Raw genomic sequence first — 22342 nt, 5'->3', positions numbered from 1 at the left:
TCCTTACTCGTTGCCCCAGTCCAGTCGGACGGTGATGTGTCGCTTCACGTCTCGGCTCTGGTCCTGCGTCAGGTGACCGGACAGCAGCTGCCGTCTCAGGTCGATCAGCTCCATCATGACGTGGCGCACCTTGTAGAACAGATCCACCTTGTGTTTCTGATGGACAGAGAGAGAGAGAGAGAGATCAGATTCACAGCGTTCATCTCCAGAACCAGCTGAGTCAGCGGTGCTTCGCTGGCAGCCAGCAGGGTGCACACAAGGCCGCTGTGCTGCGCTGCTGCTTTCATTAAAGGCTCTCAAACAAGTCACACTGGAATACAGTAAAGGTGAACGAGTTCACCGTTTCACCGGCTTACTGCTGTTCAGCCTCTCAGAGGGAGCTGCTGCCAGCCTGGACTGGCCAGGAACAAGAGGAGATCACAGCTCGTATCAAATGCTGGCTGTGTCCAGTCCACCTGGCCTGCAACAGGCTGGACAACAGAATGAGTCTAATCCATTCAGAGGGCTTGTTGGGAATTCAAACCGTCAGTCATGTTGCTGCTGTGGTTTGTCTTCTGCAGAGAGAAGCTTAAACAGACATGACAGAAAACGAACCTGAGCAACGAGCTCAGACACAAAATCACGGCTCAGATGATGGTAATAAACACACATTTAGTGGACCAGCAGTCCAACGCTGTCAGCTGTTTACGACCAACGTCTGTGTAGAAATACCAACAAAGCTCCTCTCTGCTGCTCGATGTCATCGATTATCAGAGCTTTGGCCTCTTGGTTGGACATAATAAGCAAAACATTTGGAAAAAAAATGTTTCTCTGAACTGCTTTGAAGTGAGTAAACTGGGCAGCGTGGTGTCGTCTGAAGGTGGCGCTCTAGGCTACAATATGTAATAACCAGAGAGGAAGAAGTCGAAACAAAACCAGAGCTCCAAAAAACAAAACGTAATTATTCTTCACGTCAGCTATCAGACGTGTTTCATGCTGTCTGGAGACAAAGAACGAAAGAAGCCATCAGTGAGTTGAACATCCGACACGTCAGAACATATTAAAAAAACACGCTTTCATCTCCTTTTTCTCAAGCTCTTAAACTCATGTTAGAAACAGTCAAGACAAACCTCTCCATTAAGATGCACAAAAACACACCACAGAAACAGAAACGAGGCTAAAGAGCCGCAGAGTCGGCTTCAGGAGGAGGTCGGGGTCGATGGATGGGTCCATGAAACGCTGAACTTATTCATTTTCTAATGCAATACTTCAACATGTGCATAAAAACAGGACTAGTGACTCCTGTCAGAGAACGAATCAGGCTGCAGCCCATTAAAAGTTATTTGCATCACTCGAGAGAATGGCCGCTACGTAAATATGTGAGCTCATGTACATCACAGTAACACAGTCAGACACACAGCTCAGAATAAGCGATGCCTCCGCTGGATGTGGGTCTATTAATAGTGGCGTAATTTAGCCTGCAGGCCTCCAGCAGCAGGCAGCAGCTAAACGTCCATTCAGTTCTTGGCAGGACAACTAAACAAGCAGAAAGGAGGCAGGTGCTGCGGACTCCGGATAACACAACACACACAGCTGTACTGTACACATACATACATTAGTATGTTCATGCATATTGTACACACACACATGCTGCACATGCACATATATGTCACTTAATTATGTATAACTCTGAGCTGTAAGTAGTGCACGCCGAGGCCAGGAAGCCGGTGAACCAGGAGGAGGAAGGAGCAGCTTTTTTCTGCTGCTGGTACCTCAGTGGACCGAAGACCCCTGCTCATTAAACCCTTATATAACCGGCTGCAGTGGAGGTGGAGCTGTTTTTGGCAACCTGGCCGGGTTTGGAGAAGCGGCTCTGCTATCGACCGCTAACCTGCCCGCGAGGTTTCCCAACTGCTCTCCCAGTGCATGCTGGGACGGACGCAACAATCCTGAAGCTCTAAATATATTCCTGAGGATCAGCGGTGGAGGTAGACGGCAGTCTGGGTCTCAGGAACTCTGCTGTACGTCATCCTGCTCTCCCCGGTACTGGCAGGAAAACAGACAAACTGCGGCTTTAACAGCGTCCTGTGCAGCTTCTAGAGGCGTGTTGGGGAAATATGTGATTCACAGGTCTTGTTCTCAACAAATGTGACCTGACTGACACGTCGGAGTTATTCTCATTGTTAAAGAGCGTTTTAGGAACATTTTGGATTCATTAATTAGCTTTTGCAAGACGAAGGGGAAGTGGTGTAGAAATGATTCCTGTGATATCAACCGGAGACTAATGTTGGGGAAGTGGAGCATCGGACTGCAGCAGCAGCAGCAGCAGCTCGCTGAAGTTCAGGACAATGAGTTTGTCGGTACCAGTGCTGCAGCACAACGCGTCGCCGCTGACAGACGGTAGATTGTGGAGACTGAAAATCGTGTTCAGAGAGAATTTAACTTCACCTAAAGATGGTCGTTTACTCAGCCACTGGAACCAAAGACACCAAAACACTGCTTCCTGTCGTTTTCAGTAGCTGTTGGTAGTTTTTAATCTCTGTGTACTTTCCCTTTGAAGTCTTCAGTCATTTTGGGTTACCTCCAACTTTAGTCATTGTATTAAGTTGTTGTCAGTCATTTCACTCGTTTTCAGTCGTTTTTATTTGCTACTACTTCGGTCTTTGGTCATTTTCCTTTATTTCCAGTCACTGTTTCCAGCTGAGCAGATTTTCGGTCGTCTGCTCCTTCAAGCCTCATCACCAACAGAGCTGTAACAGTAGACGTCTGTGCAGGAGGTTCTTTGATTTGTGCATGATTCGAGTCCAATGGGAGGTTCTAAAACCTGCAACACACCTCAGAACATTCAGCGTCGCAGGCCGAGCTGCTGAGTCCTGTGAAATCTGCCCTGTGAGTTTTTCTCTGTTTGACACGAGGGCCGATCCGATCCGGGTCGTGAACAGGTTCCACTGAACCGGTTTCCTCTCTGCAGCTCCGTGGCAGCGCTGCAGAGAGGAAACTTTGTTGGTTAAAGTAAAAGAAGCGTCGGCGCTGCCTGCAGTCTGCACGAGGACATTTAAAACGGGCTATAATTTTCAAAGATTGGCTCCCTGTTGTAAGAGGCGTTTATGAATTATAGCGCAGCCCCGAGGCAGCGTGTCCACGGGGAAGCCCTTTCCACAACACTGGCATCTCCTCCTCAGCTGCTCCTGCTGGGAAGCCTCCCGTCGGAGCCCCGTGATTAGCATGAGTTCAGCACTCAGCTCGGCGAGCGCTCCGGGTTAAAAATACTACAACTTTTAGCCAAAGAGTGCCACATTTCAGATGGATGTTCAGTAGTTGCTTAGCAACAACAAGAGTCACGCACGGCACTTCCCCTCAGCATCTGCTCAGCGTTTGTTTTGAAGGAGATGCCCAGTAGACACGGAGGCTAATGCTCTTTGATACACACTCTGAGAGTCCAGATTAACATTCTGCACGAGTGTGTCAGCATTAAAGATGCAGGAACATCTCTGGGAGTAAAACCTTTTACACACCGTCGTAAAGGACGGAGAAAAGTACGCTTTAATTATCTCCATTAATTATACATGCGCTCAGTTTATTTTCTCACCAAGTTACATCTTCAAAAAAAAAAAAAACAGGTGAAAAACAAGCGACGAGTCACCAGAACAAGTGGAAGCAACAAAAATAATTCATTCTGATAATGAAAGAATGAAAAGCAGGGAAAAGCCTTGTCGTGGAGCGCCTTCATCGGATTCAATTAAAGCACATTTGCTTCAAACTTTAATCAAAATGATGAATAATTAGTCAGTGGTTCACTCAGAGATCACATGTGACGACAGCAGAGGAGCTCAGAGCCACCACATGAAGGAGGTCGGGCAGCACAGGAAACACAGCAGCAGCTTTAAAGTCACACATGCAATAAATCCAACATAGACAGCAGAGCACAGCGTCTTACTGTGTTTGGGCCAAAGCAGCAGTTTGTAGATGATAGTTAACACGAAGAGCAGGAAACTCACAAAAATCTGCATGTTTCAATAAAATGTCTAAACCCGGTTCGAGGCCGGATCATTCTCTGGTTCTGTGTTTAACCTCCAGTTTCTGTTAGTGTCACGTTCAGCCACTGTTTGCTTTTGTCGCTGTTTTCAGCCGTTTAAACTTCCTGTTTACGTTTACTTTGAGTCTTTCTCGGTGGTTTTTAGTTTATTTCTGCTTTTAGTCGCCGATTACTTCCACGTTCAGCTGTTTTCTGTCTCTGTGGACTTTAATTTGCACTTTTCATCTCGTATACGTACATGTGCATCATCTTATTATTATTTTATTTATTTGTTTTATTCCCTTTTTGCACTGTTTGGAAATTAGATTTACTTGTTTCTTGCTATTTCTCTCTCTCTATATACATATATATAGATATACACCAGGTAGAACTGTGTTTGTGACCAATAAAGACCCTGAATCCTCGAATCCTTGAATTTTCCGTCGCGGTGTACATCCCTTTAGTTCACTGTTTCTAGTCGCTGGTTAGTTTTTTCAGATCCTGTTTTCGGTCTTTTTCAGCTGCTGTTTGTTTTCAAGTGCTGTTCACTTCCATTTCAGTTTCTGTTAATGTCACGTCCAGCCACTGTTTGCTTTTGTCGCTGTTTTCAGCCGTTTAAACTTCCTGTTTACTTTTTGCTTTGAGTCATTTTCAGTCACTGTTTATTTCTGCTTTTAGTCGCTGCTTACTTCCATGTTCGGCTGTTTCCTGCCTCCGTGGACCATCATTTCTAGTCACTGTTTAGTTTTGTCAGATTCTGTTTACTTCCATTTTCAGCTGCTGTTTTAACATACTTGTTTTATTATCATATAATAATACACATATAATAATATAATAGCTGTTCCTTTGGCTGTCAGTCACTCTCAGTCGCTGTTTGTGTTTGTTTAAACCATAAAACCCACTTAGTGATGTCCAGGAATCGACTGTGGTTTGGGTGAAAAACAACAACAAAACATTTGTGCAAATTCTAATCAGGAAGGCCTCATTAATTTCTGCGTTGCCATGGTGACGAGTCCTGCCACAAGAACAACCACAAAAGAGAGGAAAGCATCGGAGACTACGACAGCCTTCGAGGTGACAGTAAGATGCTGGGTGCTGCTGTGGACCGGCTGCAGGAGGCCGAGCTCCGACCACAGCTCTTATACTGAATAATTATCTATAAATAATTAAACCGTGTTCCCCAGGAAGCTCTTCAGTCGCAGCAGCTGGTAGTAACGAACCAAACGCTCCAGCAGACGCTGAAACACGCTGTTCTTATTTACTGCAGGAACAGGTTCAGCAGAACCTTTACACCTGAGAGCTGCCGACAGCGAGCCGCCGGAGGGATCAGGTTCACCTCAGCAGAGGAGGAGCTGCTCAGCTGTAGAGCCTCAGAGGGCAGCAGCTCCGTCCCACAGATACGACAGAGATAAAAGCTAAGGCAGATAGCTGCAGCGCTGCACGGTGTCCTCGTATTCAACAGAAAGACTCTCCGTCTGCTGCTACAACCTGTTCACCATGAGTTTGAGCCCAGAAGCTGCAGATTAATCACCACACGGGGAAGGCAGCGTTTCAGGTGCTGCGACAAAGCGCTGCACGTCAAACATTAAAGTCATTCAGAGCAGACAGTCGATCATATGAACAGAGAAAACACATTCACTGACATGGAATAACACACATGAACCTGCAGGACTAAAGGCTGAGAGCAGCTCCAGCTCCAGACACGAGCTATTTGGTTAAAACCAGCTAAACAAAAACCCGACAGCATGTGACCAGAACAGGAACCCATCATGACCCAGAGTGAACCCCGTCTACTGGAGGTAAACGGTCCTTCATCGTCTAGAACCGGTTCTGACCCACTACCATCTCACATGCTGACATGAGCCTGGAACGTTTACCCACAATGCACTTTGCATAGTTTCCTCTGGTAAATGATCAGAACCAGAACCACATCCAGGGTACCAGTGATTGTTTCCATGACTCTGTGTCATAGACATTAAACTGGTACCACTATGAGACATCCCATAATACTGATGCTACCAGCTGCTGACAGAGGACATGAACAGAACCAGAAACGACCTTTTTGGCTTAAAGTGGTGACGCCTGGACGGACGCTGCAGCTTTTAACAGAACTTCTTATTCAGTGAAAAATGAACCTTCTCCAGGTGAGCTGAGTCGACGTTTTAATGTCACATCGACTTTTTTTAGCTCCAGAACATTTTAAAACGTAAAAACAAGAGTTCCTACGACTAGAAACATTCTGACTGAAGACACTGAGTCGACTGAATGAACTTAACTCCAGTTTAAAGGAGCATTTCAGCCAACGGTACATCTTGTGTTTTGGATCTGGAGCAAACAGACGTGGTAGAAAGTTTCTGCGTGTCTGTAAGACGTCTGTCTGGAACCGTGTTCTGTCTGATCAGCTGGTTCAACTTGATGTCCTGAATTTATCGGACTTGTTTTCTCAACTTCAGGTGACTTAACTTCACTAGTTTGGCACTTTTCAGACCTCACAGGACGACTTTGAGCTAATTAACGAGGATAAGTCATATTTTTAAGGCAGCAGGGGAACTCAGATTCTAAGCTGCAGTGATTAACAGCCGACTGAACCTCCCCAGAACCCGGCTGTGGGTTTATTTGGGACATCTGGCGTCCCAGTCGGTGGGCGGACGTGTTGCCGACCTCCTCACCTCCTCGGAGTCGATAAACTGGACCTGGAACAGGTGCAGCGGCTGGCACCAGGCGAGGAAACCGAGTCTCCTCTCCGGTTCTACCTGGAACTCAAAATACGCCCACGGATGCAGATACATGGAGGCCGAGCGGCCCGGTCCATCCGTCCGTCTGTCTGTTTGTGAGAGAGGATCCAGAATCTAGCAGCTACAGCCCGGGAGCTTACAGATCAGGAATCAAACCTCACGAACATTCAATAAAAACTACTTTACCTGCTGTAATACGCACTAAGACTGAGAGCCTTCAGCCTGACTGATGGAGTTTACAGCCAAGAACCCACAGAGTTATAAATAACATCGATGTTAAGACCCGACAGCATCAGTTAGAATGAGTTTAGAGCTAAACTTTTGATTTCATCTTATTCTATCTTAGTTTTTTAGTGAGCAAAGGCAGAAACAAACATGAAAACATCTGCATTTAGGAAGCTGCACCAGGACTAACAGACTGAAGAACAGCTTCTGTCAATCCATAAACGCCTCAAAATAATTCAATATACTGTAAATATGCAGCTCTGTGCATCACACACAGCGTTCATGCTTATTATTTATTTCATCTTTATATATAGAGTTTATATATATTATATTGTATATAGTTAAAGTTTTATATTTTGTTTTTGCGCTGAAAGGCTGCAGCTTACTTTTCATTGAACTCATTGCAATAAAGTGAATGTGATCTACAACGAGGGAACTTCATCGTTGTTTTCTTAAGGTTCCTCCAACCGAGTGTCAATACACCCTGAATAGAAAAGACACTTTGGATTAACTTTGGAATTAATAATTTGTTGCTGTTGTTGATTTGTTTTTCTCAAACTACATTAATAAACCATTTGGAACCATGAGTTGTGATTTCATGTCGACTACATCACTTAGTTTTCTCCAACGCTGAAGTTTTCATGAACCCAAAGCAGAAAGAGAATTTATAACGATGAACAGACGTTTCACTTTGATTCAACCTGATTTTTTCATTTTGGAAGAACCTGAGATTTAAAAAAAGGTTTTACTATTAGACAAACTCATTTGTTAGCTGTGATGGGACCAGTTTGGCTCAGACTGTTTTCCTGATTTAGACGTCTAGACAGTCCAGGATGTAGCGGCTGCAGCGTCGTGGTGTTTTTATTCTCAGCCCTCTCCTGTGTGACTATTTGTGGACTCGTCCTCCCTCCGGCCGCCGTCACCGATCACACCTTCACATGCTGCACAAAGAGGCCCGTTAGCACCGTTTAACACATCTTTACCACCTCGGCGCCGCGGAACAAAAACAGCCGATAATGAAGCTTCACGTGGACGCGGTTCTGTCTCGCCGAGCCTCGTATTAAAGCCCTGTGAAGTAAAAACAACCATCAGCTTCAGGGAGGCTGCAGCTCTCACCGCCGACAGATCAAACATCTACTCTGCTCTTTACTGCCACATTGGCCTTTTGCTTTCGGAGTTAGAGGAACATATTATGGAGATGTTAATCACTCTGACAGCCCACAAACTAGAAAGTCCTGCTTTGGCGTCCCCGTCCATTAACGAACGCCCCCACGGTTTCCAGCTGAAGCGGTGGTTCAGCGACCAGACGTGGATCTCCAGAGGGGGGGGATGTCACAGCTTGGCATTAATATACGAGAGGATCTGATTCAACCTGACAGCTCTAATGTCTGATGGGACATCTGCAACACCTCTGCTCCATCAGAGACACCCGGCTTCGTTTTCACACCTGACAAACGAGAACAACGAGATCTGAGGCTTCGCTCGGTTTCACCATCGATCGTGGAAGAAACCCTTCGGCGGCCGGAGGTTCACTACGAAGCCCGGCGTTGTGGTTTCACTGCTGCTTCCAGATAATCATAAAAGATTAGGGCCACGCCTTCAGCTTCACATAACTTTAAGTCTGAATACAACTTAAACAGATGAGCTGTAGAAGGATTCACCGTCTGTACAGTCGTCATGAACTCTAGAGACCAAAGCTGCTTTCGTACGAGGCCGTAAACGTGTTTGGTTCTGCTGTGAAGTTTTAACATGAAGCTCTGTGAGGACTTGGAGGCAGCTTCCAGTGGACAATTGAGGAACTGCAGGTTTCAGTGCTGTGACTTGTTTTCATGTTGCACCAGGTTCTGAAGGTTCGGGTGGTTTCACCAGCGCTCAACGCCTCCTGACTTCCAGACAATCCAATAAAACGAGCAGACGTGTTCGACGTGGCGCCGCTGCTTTCATTACGTAGAGCTTAAAGGTTTCATGGATAAAAATCCACCTGGAGACCACGAGTGATTGTAAACGTTTGTGATGCTGATGTTTAAACACGAAGGTCTCTAAAGTCTGACTTGATGCAGCCTCGAGTGGACGTTTAAGGAACTGCAGGTTCAGCAGCAGATCTATGTGCTCCATATTCTCTACCTCTGTGAGCAGCTGTTCAACGCATTCTGGTTTAATCTGTTGGGATCGGTCCCATCGTAGACACGAGTACTACCTGTTAAAGTATTATGTTTCACTCACTGGGCAGTTCAACAGGATTTACAACACATTAAGAACACAGTAAATAAACTAAATGATTTATAATTTAAACAGCAGACATGAGATGAAACAAAATCTACAGCTGAGTTTAAATTAGTGTAGAAAATGCTAAAAGCTACGAGCTAGCTCACATGTTGCACAGTTTGCTGTTCATAGTCAGACTTACATTCTGTGCTTACTGTCCATATCCTGCTTACAGCTATATTCTATTTCTATCCTCCTTTCTATGTTCATTTTGCACCGCGGGGCCTCAGAGTATTGTAGTTCCAGGTCTCTGTATGTTGTACATGTTGGATATTCAGTCAGCCTTGAATTTGGATCAAAACCAGGCTCTGAGCGCTGCACAGCACCAGGCGATTTAAAAACACAGCGAACAACATCGACGACCACCGAGAACTGATACCATTCACAGATAATCATGACCAGGAGCGTCAGCGTTCAGCTCAAGGACATCCATCATTAAACTGGATGGATGCTGCTGCAGCCTCAGAGCGGCGCGAGGCAGGATGCAAACCCAACCCGGTAATCTGTGGTGTACCCGATTACTCTGGGACGTTACGTGTCGGAGGCCTCCTAATGGGATGTGAGTCAGCCTGGCACCTCGCAAATCAGAGGGGACGCTCGCAACACCTCTGATCCATTAGCAAACGTCCTGCTTCATTTTCACGCCTGTCGAAGCTGCTGCCGCGCCGCCGAAAACAAAAGCGCTGAAACAAACCACCGGGGAGCGCGAACAAAGAGCCGCTCCGCTGTTATTCTAACAGGCTGCTTTCTCAGCGCAAACCTGAGCCAGGAAAGATGTTTTCTGTAGAAGATAACTTTCAGACTGAATCATGAACCCGCGGCAGACAAAAGAATGAATGAAGGACTCTGAACATCAGTCAGATGACGCACAGAATGACCTAAATGAATGAAAAACAAGATGTCTTTACACTGGCAGCGCTTTGAGCAGATGAAACCTCCGTATTATTCAGTCCTGTGTTATTACGGGAGAGAACCGCAGGGCCAAGGTTGATTCTGAATCAATAAAAATGTGCTCGGATGACATTGAAGAAGACATGAAACAAATTAAAGTCTCCAGAGGTCGAGCTTTGAAGTGAAAACACCATCGATGTCACACTTTTTAAAGGGATTTCTGGAGAATGTCTTCTGGTTGGTGAAAGGCACGGTTTGGAAAAGTCCCAAAGCAGCTCTGAGCCAACACACGGGTTCATGTTGACCTTTTTCTGCCCAGATGTATGATGAATGTTCTTTATTGCATTCACACCGTGGTACTGTAGGAGGCTGGCCGACTGCAGAAGCTCAGAAACAACCCGATAATCAACCATTCAGTGTACAACCTTCACGTTGGTTCTAAACGCAGCAGAACAACAACTAATCGTACTTACTGGACATTAATCCGGTTCTAGGAGCACATAGACGTACACCCATAGAGGTTTCTTATGTGAGCAGATACAGGACGAGGACATCGAGAGGTTCTACGGGATGGTTCTACCAGACAGAACGTACACAAGTTCCTACAACGACAAATGGTCTCACGACAAACCGGCTTCAGGTTTGAAGGAGACACAAAGACATGGAGGTTTAAGAGACTGGAGTTCATCTTCAGAGAAACATCACGGTTTGGGTTAAAAAGCAACCGTTTCACTGCAGGTTTGAAGCGTTTCCTCCGTTTCCTGGGTCATCAGGGTGATGATATGACAAAAGGAATTAAACTAAAACAACCAAAGAAATGGCCAGGATGTGCAGATCAGGACACATTTGTGACACATGGAGGAGAAAGCTGCTGGACGAGGACACTGAAGGTCGCCCTCTTTGGCTTCAGACCTGAACAGCAGTGTTTCAGGACCATTCAGAAGCCCATTGAAAGTGCCTCTGAAGGAGTTTCTACAGGTTCTGAAGCTTTTGAGAACAGACACAAAGTGGAAAACGACCTTCTGACGCCTGACGCCAACCCAGTCAGGACTGCAGACCTCATACACTCCTTCATGGACCTCTCTCAGCAGGACGATCCTCCCTCAGGAACAGTTGGAGGAACAAAGAGTTCACGGTGCTGACTTGACCTCCAGGTTCCCAGGATCTCACTCTGAGCTTCTGTGGGACGTTCTGGAAAAGCAACTCTGACCCACGGCGGTCCGCGGAGTCCAGTCAGGTGGTTTTAATGCTGTATTTCCAGCTCGTTGGCCAAGTTTGTGAACATGCACGGATTCTGCCTCGCTGTGTAAAACAGGGCTTCTTCTTTATTCGATGCCGTTTTCCTGAGGCTGTAGGAGAACGTTGTAAAGCAGCTCTACAGGTATAAACACCTGCCGCCTTGCTGAGCTACGACTCACTGTAATACTTTGCAAGGTGACATCAAATGAACAAGCGTCCTCTACAGAAGCCGAGTTGAAGCCAGAGCGGTCGAAGGGTTTCGTTACGGCAGCAGCATGAAGTACGAGGTGTGCTCTCCGTCCTAAATCCTCTCACGACCTTGTGTGAACTCACAGCGAAGCCAGAAGCAGGACGTGATGGCGGCCGACCACGTCTCACGCTGAGCTGGAAGGACAACATCTGATCTGACTGGAAAACATCGTCACACCTCCGGCTGTAGGCGTAGACGCAGCACAGAGAAAGTATTTTAAAATGTGTTTGGAGAACATTTAGACGAGGTAGGAACCGTATACCTCCATCATCTCCAGGTGTCACTGCACCATCTCTGAGTTTGTCCACAGTCTAGTGGTTTGGGACCCAAATATCTGTAAAAGATCTCAGCAGAGATTTGAGAATTTCAGTTGCGAAGAGTTTTGTATTTTCAACCTGTTAAATCATACTCAGGGTTTAATATCTGTAGAAACTTAAGCCCTACAGCCGTGAACTTTGGTGAGGACACGACATAATAGTTTGCAGAACAGCTGAATGGAACCAGCAGACAACACGTCTTTAATTAATGGATCTTCAACGTGAAAACATTTCCCCAACAAGGGTGGTGCTGTGGCCCAAGAAAGGTCCTGTACATGTGTGTATGTGTGATGATGCCACCGCCGTGCTTCACATCATGATGCTGCCACTGCTGTGCTTCACATCTATCTAGCTATATTTTTATATGGATGGATCCATGTTTCTACTAAAAACTCCTTTCTAGGCTCTAACATCAGTCCAGTTCAATGTGTTCAGGTTTGACAAGACACGTTCCAGTTCTTGATAGACTGGTTACCTGTCCAGGTGAACCTGCCTTCACCCTGAGTCAGTTGGGATAGACTCCGCCCCCCAGGTGTAGCGATAATGGATGGATGTTCCAGCTCTTTGTCCATATATTTACACTTCTAAGAACTTTTTGGGTCCATTGTATTTTTTAAAAAAACTGCATTTTTTCCACGATCAGTTTTATACCTAACAACATATTTTACTTATTTTATTCTAATGATGTGTCTACCTGAGATTTTTGCTTCTAGCTCGCCTCTATTGCTGTCTCATCGTCTCCTGAACTATTCATTGAAATGTGGTTTGTTGTGAGTGAATGCACTGAATCACACATGAGACCTTTAGATGACTTCAGAGCAGACTTCCACACAGGTGGTGTGAACTTGAGCCAGAGTGGAGGGTGAACTCAGGTTTTGGAAGGACGTCTGCCTCCATATCATTAATGAGGGAACCATGCTGCACTGACTGACGGCTTACTGCACGGGGACCCGTTCTGGAAGGACAACCTCCATGTACGGCCCGACGAAGCAAAAATAGAGGCTTTGGAAGGACGAGCTTCACCTACAGCGACATGTTGGACATCCTGGAAGCAGATCGCCCTCTCAGGAGTCGACAGCAGTGACGTCCAGGAGGCACATTACTGAATGCCTCCTGATTTAAAGCCAAGGAAGCCTAAAAACTTCAAATCTACAGAATCATAAAAGCAAACAACAAGAGTTATGAGCCACACACGAGCCAGAGGTCAGGCCCATCGACACTGAACGCTCTATAAAACGAGCTAACAGGTCATTCAACCTGAGATTAAACAACTCAGTGATTTTTCTGATCTTGGACGGTTATTGTTAAGATTCGGTCGAGGTTTTTGCAGAAACACTTTGTCTGTTTGGCAGGAAACTGGAAGTAAATGATGATCTCACATGTAGAAGCCTGACATTAGTTGACCCATCCATCGAGCCCGACCTCCTCCCTCAGTGGCTGAACAGAACAAACACTGTCAATCCTACAGATAACGTAAACATAATAAAATGCTGTTTTTTGGGGGGGGAATTTGCCTTTCGTGTCCTCACAGCAGATGTGTTCAGTTTTAATCTCACACCAACACAATCTGCTCAAAACGACACTTCTAGCTCCTAAACCGGATTACGTCTGTTTGTTACGTAGCGCTAATACGTTTCTAATCAACACATCTTTTATTGTATTGCTTCACTTTTATCCACTTTATCTGCACTAGTCAGGTACCGTAGCTCACGATCCGGTCCTGTCCTGCTTTATTGCTGCACTAATTAGCTTATTGTCCATAGTTAATGACACAGCAGGGTCTGACATTAACGTCTGTCACAGTCAAGACGTCAGTATTTCATATTATTGTCATGAGGTTAATCCCTAATGTGTAAATTATTCAAGTACATTTATTTAAAACATTTTTTATGATCTTACTTGTCCTACATTTGTATGTGTGTATATATATTTCTCCCTATTTGTTTCATTTATGTTATTTATCTTAACTTCTTACGTCATTGTTGCACCACCTGCTCTTCGTGCCTTTTTAATCGCCCCCTGCGGACAAATAAAGTTTCCTGAATCTATAAGTACCACGACAGCGTCAGAGCATTAAATATTATAACATTCAGTCCTGTTGGGTTGTTTCCATGAAGCCATTTGTGGAGCAGCAGCTGTTCAAGGAAAACGCTGCCTCGACCTTCTGGAGCACGTTGGTGATTCTGTTTATTTGTTGAATTTATTTTCTAATTTTGTAAAGCGAATACAAGCACATTCCAATAAAGTTATTATTATTATTTGTATTATTGTTGTTGTTGTTGCTGTTATGGAGAAAATGGAGAAGAAGCTTCAAACACGAGTCGTCTTTTAACCAAATCATTTGGACTAAACTAAACCAACATGTTAAAGTGTCTAATAAAACTCTTCCTAAATCGAAGCAGGTACTTTTTGTGCCTGAATCAAAAACTAAAACTGAAAGTCCAACATGGATTTGATGACTCTCTTAAACCGGCCATCTTGTCCTACGACGCCACAGGTGACGAGTCAGATTGTTTCACAGCAGAGTTACAGGTGAAACCGAAGCAGCACTCAGGTCCAACTCAGCAAAGACGGAGATGTTCAAAGGATCCAAACAGCAGCAGGCTGGTGGATGTAAAACTAAGAAGTGATTCATTTTATAGGAAGCCAAACTCATCCCACCATCACGGCTGAATGTGGTTTTTATCTTTGTAGTTAAATGAAACATCTCTACACGGTGCGTCTTCACCGTTAAGCTGCTAAAACATCAACTTATAAAATCGACTGAATTCCTGCAGAAAGACTGAAAGCAGGAGATTAAAATGTGCCACAAAGTTGTGTTGCAAGGACTGAGCCTTGAATAATCAGTGACGTATGAAGGAGATGTGAGAGAAGAGTTCCTCCAGTCCTGGTGGATGTTGGCATCCTGGTGTTTCAGGGTTTTCATCGCTCTGTCATGTCTTATTATCATCATCACTTCTCCTGATGGTCTGGTTTTCGCTGTCGTGTCGTTTGATATGTTCAGGCAGGTTTTACATCCAACTTCTAACTCTGAGGATAAACCAGCAGGAAGCCTGAGCCGCTGTTCAAACTGTGCTGTAGCTGTTTTCTCTTTTCACATCGACTGAACCGATCAGGACCAGAACCAGAACCGGAGCTCTGCTCACGACGCTGCACACAACCTGTTGCAGATGAAACACGTGAGAGAAATTCCTCGATTCTCTGCTTTTTTTTCATACTGATGCAACAAAAGCTCCACAATGGGCCCCCGTCGCCATGGCAACCGCGGGTGAGTCACCACGGAAACATATGACACTGCACTTATCGGAGCCTATAGATGCCGGTCAGACGTGATCACGAGCAGCTCAGACGCACAGAACAACACTTCTCTGCTCTCGGGTTCCTCTTTCCTGCCACCGAACCGAACCACATTCAGAACCACAGTCGCACACCGACACAGAACCGAAGCCACTTACAGGTGTGATGGGATGACAGAGCCACTCGTTTCCCTCCTCGACTCGCTCCTCTCTTCCCGCCGCCGCCGAGCCGCTCAACTATAAAAACCCACAAACCGGCTAACGGGGAGAAAACGGCAGGCTGCCGGCGGACTGGATCCAGTCAGCGCTCTGCAGAATCACCAGCAGCTCTGTGCACCTGACTCCTCGCCTCCCCGCTCGCCGTCTCCATCTTTCTGTATCTCTCTCTCTCTCTCGCTGCCTCCCACCCACCCACGGGCCAGTCTGCAGCGCCGGAGAGGTCTGAAGCACGGCGAGGTCTGAAGCACGGCGAGGTGTGGACGCCAACACGCGCCTGATGCTGAAGACGTCTGACAGCCGACTTTCTGTCCTGAAGCGCAGCCAGGCTTCAGAGGAAACGTGTGATGTTCAGGAAAGATTGAAAAAGTCAGACTGGACAGAAGAAAAGAGACGGAGGGAGAAGGATGGACGTGGTCTCCAGGAAGGAGACAACTCCTGGTTTCACTGGGTTACTGGAGCCAAGAGCTACGAAACACTTTGGCTGAGTTTACAGGATTTTATATTTTATTGGAATTAAAGTGTAAAAAAGCAAAGTTCCTGTCAGTGTCCGTCTATTAATGGATCCATGGTTCTACTAGAACCCAGTCTCTGGTCACATTTCACCACCTGTTGAGGCTCTAACATCAGCAGAACCTGATGTGGTGAAGACAAGGTTCTGGTTTTAGACATTTTGACTTAAAATCAGTTTAAAATTGCTCAAAATTAACCAAAAAAAATGTCCTGTTATTGTCTGAAATGACTTGAAACGTGTCTAAATGGCTTGAAATTTTCAAAAATGGCTCAAACGTCCACAAAAATGAGTCAAATCTGTACCAAATACGTCCCAAAATGACTCAAAATTTCCCAAAATGTCTCGTTATTGTCCAAAATGACTTGAAACGTGTCTAAAATAGTTTTTCATATTCTTCAAAATGGCTGAAATTCTATAAATTCACTCAAATTTAGTCCAGAAATGAGTCAAAAATGTCCCAAAGTGACTTGAAATTGATTAAAATTACTCATAAATGACTCAAATTTCACTCAGAATTACTCAAGATTTGTTTAAAATTACTTAAAAAGTGCAACTGATCCAGAACGGTCCTGTCAGTGTCTGTCTATGGATGGATCCATGGTTCTGTTGAGGCTTTAACATCAGCAGAACCTGATGTGCGACGACGTTCCGGTTTAATGTCCATACATTTATACCTGCATTGGGCCAATTCAGTCATTCTGATCTGCTGGAAACTATCCTCCATTTCGTGGATGTAGGAGTTCCATTAAAGCCTGAAAATGGCTCCACTGGTCAGAACTTTGAGGCTAAAAGTCCAGAAACTCCCAGTTGGGAAGACATTAAAAAAGGAAAGGAGAGAAAATGGTTTTATAGTTTTAGGTCCCTCATGAGAAACCAGTGAGCTCTGATAAACACCAGTCACCCTGACAGCCAGTCAGGACTGTCTGCTGGATATAGTTTAGAAACATGAGGAGTTAAACATCTCCAGGATGTGGAGCCTCCATGGCAGCGTCTGCAGACACCTGCTACACATGTTGATCATCAGTTAATCAAAGAGATTCCGCTTCTGTTCTTTCTGTTCAGTGGTCTCCATGGTTCTGACTGAGTTGTGCTGACAGCAGACGTCTCTGAGTTCTGTCTCCTGCTTCATGTGGTTCTGGTTCCTCAGAGCTGCAGGACTTTAGTGAAGCATGAACCTCAGTGAAGGAGCATGAGACAGAAACGTCCAGCTTGGATTTGGACAGTTGAAGCGTATTTGGGAAAACGCAGCATCTTAAATGTTTCTGATAACTTCTGGTCTCCTTCCACAGACGTCCAGAACTCTTTGGTTTTAACAGAACCTGCTAGAAGTTCTTCCTCCTCTGTGGCTGCAGCAGCAGAACCAGGAGTTGAACTCGGTCACCCTCGGAGCTCCGTACAGTAGAAACCTGTGAAGCTTCCTGACACTCTGATGAGCTGTGATTGGCTGCTGGCCTCCAATCAGCCTGATGACGGGAGGCTGTGGGCAAACTTCCTGCTGTGTTTTCAGGGACTGCAGCAGCGACACCTCCGATTCACACGTCTCATCACGCAGCGGGCAAAGAGGGTCCGAGGCCAGAGCCGGAGGCGGCGTTTTAACACCGTGAGCGTTCCTGCAGAGAGCCGTCAGACCGAAGACGAGACGACGACAAGCGGCCTGCAGCAGCAGCACTAACACGACCAGGGTGGTGCTGTGAAGTCAGCAAAGCTCCAACCCGTCTTCATGCAACGCTTAGCTGAGATAACAACAACACTGTGCCCATCCGGATGTTCTTCAAGAGCTCCTTTGAAGGTTCAACTTAAGAAAAACATGCAGTCGAAGGAAGTCGCTGGACGTCACCGATTTTAAAAAAAGTATAAAAACAGTGAAACATTAAAAAGGAGGTAAAAAATACTAAACGAATGTTCAAAAACTATAAAAATGTTACAATAACGGCAAAATCACGTCTTTTTCTGATTTAAATACAATAAAAATGTTTTTATTTTACAATCAAACGCTGAAACCGTTAAATTAACGTTTATAAAAACACAGATTTCTGGTGTGAACATTGTCATTAAGACTCTTCTTTAGTTGGTTTTCAGTTTTTTTGAGGGTGGAAATGCAAAAATTCTGAAAACATAAAATTCTAAAGAAATATTTCTTCCAGAACTTTGCTTTAAAATCACAAATCAGTAAACGTCTCTATAAACCTGAGCTCTGAATGAAGCCAGACTGACCCACGTGTCGCCCTTCAGTCATGTCTGCTCTCTCTGATGATGCTTGTTGACACATTTTACAAGCTAACAGAACTCTTTCTGATTCTTGAGGGAGAGTTTTCGGGGCGGAACCGAACGCTCGAAGCTGACGGTCTGACCTGAAATGCTCCCGGTGGCCCGACAGACTCCGAATATTCGCAGAACTTCTGTCCGGTCCGTCCTCAGACATCCGTTCGCCCACACACAGCCGACAGAAGCCGGCACAGAAGCAGTTGGAAGCAGCTACTATCAGCTCTGTGACACTACAAAGTTCTGTCCTTAAACAACCCGGCCGACACCAATTATCTCCAGACAGTCTGCCGGAGGAAGAGTCGCCGTTAAACCGCCGAGCAGCCAATCAGCTAACAGCTTCCTTCACTTCTCCAGTCATCAATATTTGAGTGCGGCTTTAAAACGTAGTGATTTTTTATTTTTTTTTGTCTTTGGATGTGACGTTGTAAAGAGCATATAGAAGTACCGACAGACTTTTTCTTTCACTTGTTTTTTTTATTTTTTATTTTACTAGAGTCGGTTGAAGCACCGAAGGATGAAAACTCAGCGTTTGGATTCTCACAGCCACCAATTAAATGTTGGATTTTCTGTCTTTTTAAACCCACCGCGTTCTGCTGAATGGGTCGTAACAGGAAACTTGGTTCAGGAAATCTTTTGCTCTCACTATTTTCTATTTTACATCTGCTTCGGTGGGTTAGTTCACGTCTCACGTTCTTCATGCAGCTCCGTCTCCACAACATTACATCCTCACGTACACACTGGAAACACTCATTAGGTGTAATTAAAAACAAACAAAACGATTTACTGTTATTTTACAGAATGTTCCTGTTTTGTTGAATTGCACAGAATAACCAGTAAAACACAAAAGTATTAATTTACATGTTAACAATACAAAAACGATAAATAATATCCACATTGAAAACCTTTTTTCCCCCCACAAATAATAATTAATTCCTTCTCAGGTAAAATTACATTATGTAAGATTTTGTTAGTTGGTGATGAAAAAGTATTAATTTACATGTCGACAATAAAGAAAACTGCAAGAAAAAAAATGTCCACATTGACTTTTTTTTTATTTATTTATTTTTTCTACAAATGATAATTAATTCTTTCACAGGTAAAATTACTTTTATATATAGTTTTAGTGTATTTAAATAAGGGAAAACCTGTTTTACAGATACTTGCTGTTATTCAAAAGAAAATGTTTTTTAAGATTTAATAATTGCTAATTATTTTTAACTGCTAATTTAAAGATTTTGCTAATTTTGTTAAACTACAGATGATAAAAAAGTACTAATTTACATGTTGAGTGTAAAAATAACTGAACAAACAGTAATTTGTTCTTTAGCGCTTGACTGTAAATTTACTCTTTTAAACTGTATTTATCATCACAACAAATTAACAGATATTTTCCATTATTTGAAAGACAAATTATGTGTATTTAATATTAATTTTCAGCTGTTATCTCACAGATTTGGCCTTAAATTACACTTAAAAATAGTGATAATTCCAAAAACATATAAAAGTCACAGTTTAATTCTGTTCCTGTGTGTTATTATAAAGCCTGAACGTCTACATTTACAACCTGATTGTGTGAAAATGATGCATGTGAACAGTGTCACAAAGATTTCCATCGTGAATTTGTGTTAACATCTTACATCAAACTGCACTCACGTTGCCTTTGTGTTCGGCTGACATCTACAACAGTTACATTCAGCTGTGATTCACTGCTTTCACTCTCTTTCTTATCAGAGGTTTAATCAACAGAGCCTTCAGTTAGCTTCACCTGCAGCGCCACTGATCTCCTGAATGTGCTGCAACCTTGAGTTTGTTCAACAGGTGACTGAAGAAGACGTGATCATCCCAGAAGAATGTCGTTTTGTTCCTACAGTGCAGCTGTGGGTGAGGCTGCAGCAACATGTCTTCATTTTGTGTTGATGTTTTTCTTTTTGTAAGCTAATACTTGCTTTAACTCAAAAATAAAAGACAGCCTTCACCTGTCAGAAACATTAAATACAGCACTGATGTGGGTCTGATGCATTAGAGAATGAAGAGTTTTAAACTATGCAGAACACAAGACAATATCCTAGATAAGATATTATACACGGTTAGGGTTTAGGCAAAGGGCAAAGAAATGTCAGAAAGCTCCTGTAAAGGGACTGAGGAGATAACATATATACATGTATAGATATAAATATGGATATATGTATATATAGAGAGCTTTGTGGGGGTTCAGCTAGCATGGGGCACCACACAACGACGGTTGTGTTATTGAAACGGGTCAGAACCACCAGGACAGTATTCATTCATACCAGGGACACACGATGACAAGCTTATATGTTAAATCACCACAGCTCCCAGTACGTTAATGTTATGATTATAAAATACTTTAATGGCTAAATACTGTAAAACTAATCAGCACCCTGCAGTAGAATGAAAACTTTACTGTTTAATACTGTCTCTAGACTTCTAATAATATACTGCATAATAATATAATTCATTTATTTTATAACAGTATTTAACTTTAGCCCTTCTTCTGTTGTGATTTGGTGCTTTTTTTTGTTTTTTTTTGCTGCGGTATCACAATAATTTCCCAAGTCTGGAATAATAATAATAATAATAACAATAATAATAATAATAATAATAATAATAATAGTAATATACTGCATGTATATTGTGCTGCCACTGTAATCAGCATCAGTTGTAACTGTAGTTTCGTCTTTTAAAATGTATAAACACTGCTATGACTTGCAGACAAATACCATAAATAGTCGTTTGTCTTTATTTTTGAGACCAAACTATGTTTAAAATGTATAAATGCATATAGCACTAAAACACCCAAAGCAAAAGATAAAAAATAAAACTTTTTATGCACGGGAACATGTATTCAAAGGCAGCGATGGAGGAAAAAATGTGCTCTAATAATTACATTTTAGAAACCAAGGAAAAATTATTTAACCTTGAGTAAAAATAAATAAAAATGTCACATCTCAGGGCAATAATACTCTAAGCTCCCTACATCAAGTCTGTGCTCCAAGCTGCGCTTTGAGGGCAAGTTTTTTGTTAGTTTTTTTTTTCCTGTTATCTTGTCCACTGCTGTTAGGATGAGGGTGTATTTTTACAGTAAATTATTCCAGCGGTGTGTACCTGAGCTGCAGCTATCACCCAGATGATGTGAGCATCGGCTAAAGCAGCAACACGAGCACAGGAAAGACTTACAGGTCCAGATTGAACGTTTTAAAATCTGACACCTACTAAACTTCACAGGCTGAACAATAAATTTGGGATGATTCAGCTCACATAACGAACTCACGGCGTCTCTGCAGCTCTCAGTGTGTGTCTGCGTTCGCACACAGCAGCAGCACAACATGTCATCTGACTGTAAAACAAGTGGACGAGGACAGATTCGCCTCCTACAGCTCGCCTCTGCTGTCAGTCCTCCTCAAACGCACACAAACACACAACCTCATCTGCAGCAGAGAAACGTGTCCCTGTTCGCTTATCCCGTCGTCACATCCCTCCATCATTGTTCGCCTGTCAGCGGCCCCTCTCCTCCCGCCGCCTCCTTCACACATCTCTGCTGCCTACACAAGCAGGCAGTCATATCTGCTTTGACATCGGCATGTAGGAGACGACAGGGAAGCAGAGAATCACACAAACAAAACGCTGAAAGACGAAGGAGGCCCCTCCTCATCCTCGCCTACCTCCACACTCTCGGCTTTCTCTTTCTGATTCCTGCAGATGTGTGTGAATTCACTTTTAATTGCACGACAAGTTGAGTAAAGATTAAGAAGACACACAGTCGATCTGCTGCACAGTCATATGAAATGGGCCACGCTAGCAGCGCTGGAGGGCTTTGAACTTAACACGCTAGCGATGCTAATGCTAACAGACTGAGTGTGTGTGTTTTCAAACAAAAACATTTCTGTCGCAAAGTGCTACAAATATTCAAAGCTTCTCTCCAATACAGACACGTATATAAGAATAAAGCAGCTGCTCCTGAAGCTGCAGGTCTTGATAAGTCCAGGACATGAGTGTACGTAACCAGGTCAGCCAGGCCAAGGATGTGGAAGAACAACACTTTTTTAAAGGGACGTTTATAATATTTGAAACTTTATAATTAAACTTTTTTAGGCCTTAGCACCAGTCCCATCAG

At 43.9% G+C, this 22342-nt stretch overlaps 1 protein-coding gene across 1 annotated transcript in view; it reads right to left on the bottom strand.

Moving 5' to 3' along the window:
- LOC103356385 (dedicator of cytokinesis protein 3-like) overlaps window positions 1-22342 on the bottom strand; it is a 170787-nt gene that overhangs the window by 79544 nt on the left and 68901 nt on the right. The window contains exon 6 of the mRNA XM_008280492.1: window positions 8-156. Coding sequence (XP_008278714.1) covers window positions 8-156 — 149 coding nt within the window. The remainder of the gene's footprint in view (window positions 1-7; window positions 157-22342) is intronic.

Source organism: Stegastes partitus, unplaced genomic scaffold (assembly GCF_000690725.1).
Source record: "Stegastes partitus isolate 25-593 unplaced genomic scaffold, Stegastes_partitus-1.0.2 Scaffold196, whole genome shotgun sequence".
NCBI lineage: Eukaryota > Metazoa > Chordata > Actinopteri > Pomacentridae > Stegastes > Stegastes partitus.
Note: the sequence above shows the minus strand (reverse complement) of the source record. Positions and strands in the feature narration are given on the sequence as shown.